The sequence below is a fragment of the Ylistrum balloti genome, unplaced genomic scaffold (assembly GCF_031769215.1).
Source record: "Ylistrum balloti isolate Yb309-2 unplaced genomic scaffold, AGI_CSIRO_Ybal_v1 Utg369646, whole genome shotgun sequence".
Classification (NCBI taxonomy): Eukaryota; Metazoa; Mollusca; class Bivalvia; order Pectinida; family Pectinidae; genus Ylistrum; species Ylistrum balloti.
In genome coordinates, this window is record NW_026781904.1 from 1,528,055 (window position 1) to 1,530,980 (window position 2,926).

General features: G+C 36.7%; 1 protein-coding gene across 1 annotated transcript; it reads right to left on the reverse strand.

Moving 5' to 3' along the window:
- Window positions 1-866: 866 nt before the first annotated feature.
- Window positions 867-2,078, reverse strand: LOC132555751 (orexin/Hypocretin receptor type 1-like). The gene has a single exon (XM_060220117.1). The coding sequence runs from the start codon at window positions 2,076-2,078 to the stop codon at window positions 867-869; it is 1,212 nt and encodes a 403-aa protein (XP_060076100.1).
- Between the last annotated feature and the right edge of the window lie 848 nt (window positions 2,079-2,926).

Consider the following 2,926-nt stretch of genomic DNA (forward strand, 5'->3'; position numbering starts at 1 on the left):
AGCCGAAAATGTTGGTCGAATCCTTACCATCTCGTCACACTACGTACGTCACCGATAGTTTGCTACATACTGTTCATTTGTCAAGGTGACTTTGTATCATCGAAACGTCACACTCTAATCTTCTACTGGTTGTGTTATATGATGAAGGTGACCGTGTAGTCATGGAAACGTCACACTCTAATCTTCTGCAGGTCTTGTTATGAGAACTTCTATTCTAATGATGCTTTACAACTATTATAAAAATGTGAACAAATATTCATACTGGAAATATTGTATAATTTTTTAGATCAAATTGATTAGATTTCCTTAAACACAAGCCTCTCACACGGACAATCTTTGATCTGCTTGTCAGATGCTTATTAATTTTCCAAAACGTACAGCTTGAGTTAATACCCCGAAAGAATAAACATATTACCGACAAAAAAGAAACCATTTACATATTTTCTTCAGAAGATAAATGATTTGATTATATCGTGTTTGTACAAATGATAGAGTTTCATAAAAATGAAGATTAAGCAGAATCCATTTCATCACTGTAACACCCTGTAGGAAAATTAAATGAAAAATATATAGATCTAATCTAATTGAATTTAGGTATCATTGTTGATATTCAGCAGTTTCTTCTCACACATGAGTCAGTCTGAAAGCTTGTAGCGATGAGTTAGAGTAGAGTAACGTTTTAAGCAATATCTTCTCACCGTACCACAACACGTACCTGAACTTCTATATATTTCAAATGTTATATTTCTTTAAATAAAACCATCTCGATTCGAGTAACTAAAATATGTACACAGGTTACATGACACTAATGGCGGGCAATTCCAGTAATTTGTATCTCTTGTGTTTTTCGCGTTATTTCCGTTGACCTATTTGCACTTGAACAACTCCTTCAACTGAGCCTTAAACGTGTTGTTCATGAAAGCATAGATAACTGGATTCGCCACGTTGTATGAGAAATACATGTAGAAAACAACAACATTCATTTTGAAAACTCGCAAAGCCACAAGCCACGAAGGCAAGAAAGCTACTATAAATACGAGAGTTACAATTGAAAGCATAAATGCAGTTTTTATATTAGCTATTTTCATTTTTTCAAGTTTAGCTCTCGACACATTGCTTGGGCGAATTATAACGTCTTTCTCGCCCGGTTGGGGTGTTGAAGAATTCGTGCCATTCTTTTGTACAGATTTGTCATGTTTTTCTACATCACCAATTTCGGAAACGTTTGTTAGTGTAGATATCTCTGTGCTCTCTGTTTCGTTCGGAATAGCCGTCCAGAACCCGCAGCATTTGTTAGTGACGATCTTTAACCTCTGTCGTCGCCTCGCTAACACCGATCGATAGATTATAGCGTACAGGACCATCACGATGACTGCACAAATTGCAAAGAAACTTGAATATATCTTTTGGTAGACATGGAAAAATTGATTGTCAATGCTGATAGGCATACACACACCAGCGTGCGCCAACACACGTTCCGTTGAAACTGGTTGGTCATATGTGAAGTTGGTGGCGTTTCCTAAGTTCCCAGGCGAGAAACTGCTCGAGAGCATGGTTGTGTTGTACAGTGTTGTTCCATTCCGAGATGAGGAATTGGAGACAGGGGTGTTAACATACAAATCCACAACACCATAGTTCAAGCAACACAATATTCCAAGCATAACTGCAAATGCGCAAAGGACAGCCACGATGTACTGCGCACGTCGAATTGTCATCGCGTGTCGAAACGGGTGGCAGATGCATAGATATCTGTCTACAGCAATGGCTACCATCACAAAAGCCGAAAACGGGATAGTTGTCGTAATCAAAAACTGGTAAATTTGGCAAACGATGTTGTAATATAATGAGTAATCAAGAACCTCTACGACAATGGTGTAAGGTATGGTAATTAAGCAAGTTATGAAGTCGGTTCCAGCCAAGGTTAGAATGAAGATAGTTGATGTAAGCTTTTGCTTAAAGTTGAAAAACACATACAGAACAAGAGCGTTGCCAATGACACCGATTACGGAAAACACCGCCAACATCCCAATAGCTGTATAGAGCTGTTCCTTGGATACAGTTTCCTCTTCCTCCGACATTTTCTCAGGGAGTCGTCGCGCCTGCGCAGTTTGAATTTTCAATAACCTAGCCTTCGGCGTATCTGAAATAACAAAGAAATATGTTTGTAAATATCATATCATTTATCCAGCTGTTTCGATTAATAATTTCTAACGCTTAATAAGGTAAATATGTAGTGAATGACGTCTGTGCTTTATCGATGCCACAGAAACACGTTTTCACAGAACCTCATTTTTTACTTAAATAATATAATATAAAATTGATATCTGATATCCCTTTGCATCAATCTTGCACTATCAATATTAATGTTCAGCTTCTAGATTGCTATGTATACCTCAATTTCGAACCGTCATAAAAATTCTATTATCGATAGAATACCGTGTTTCAGACATATATTTTCATATAAATGACAGCCATTGTAAAGACACATGGAAAATGTTTACGCAAGCAGAAAATTATGTGCATCTCAGCTACGGCAAAAGTTTAATGATTAAAGAGAAACAGCGGAAATTTAAACACTTGTAAGAATGTTTCAACATGATGTATAACGCTCACTGCTTTAACAGTAAGATCGATTGCTAAGTCTTCACACCGTTTTGTCTTGTATATGAAGCATTGATTTAAAAAGCATGTTCAAAGAAACCCAAATGTATTGTATATAAAGCTTCTTACGACGTTTCGTTACAGTTGTCTCATATGTCGTTTTTGATTAATCACTATGAAATTCGATCTATAAAAATCCCGCCTAAAATAGTTGAGCTCTTCCGACTTAATTCTTCTTGCTTCAATGGAAACCTGAGAGTATATTATTTCGGTAGTCCTACAGAAAACAAGGTGTCGAAATAGTCATTTATACATTGTGTCTGAT

Excerpts from the sequence above, each read along its gene's own strand:
- LOC132555751 (XM_060220117.1), bottom strand. The coding sequence starts at position 2,078 with ATGTCGGAGGAAGAGGAAACTGTATCCAAGGAACAGCTCTATACAGCT.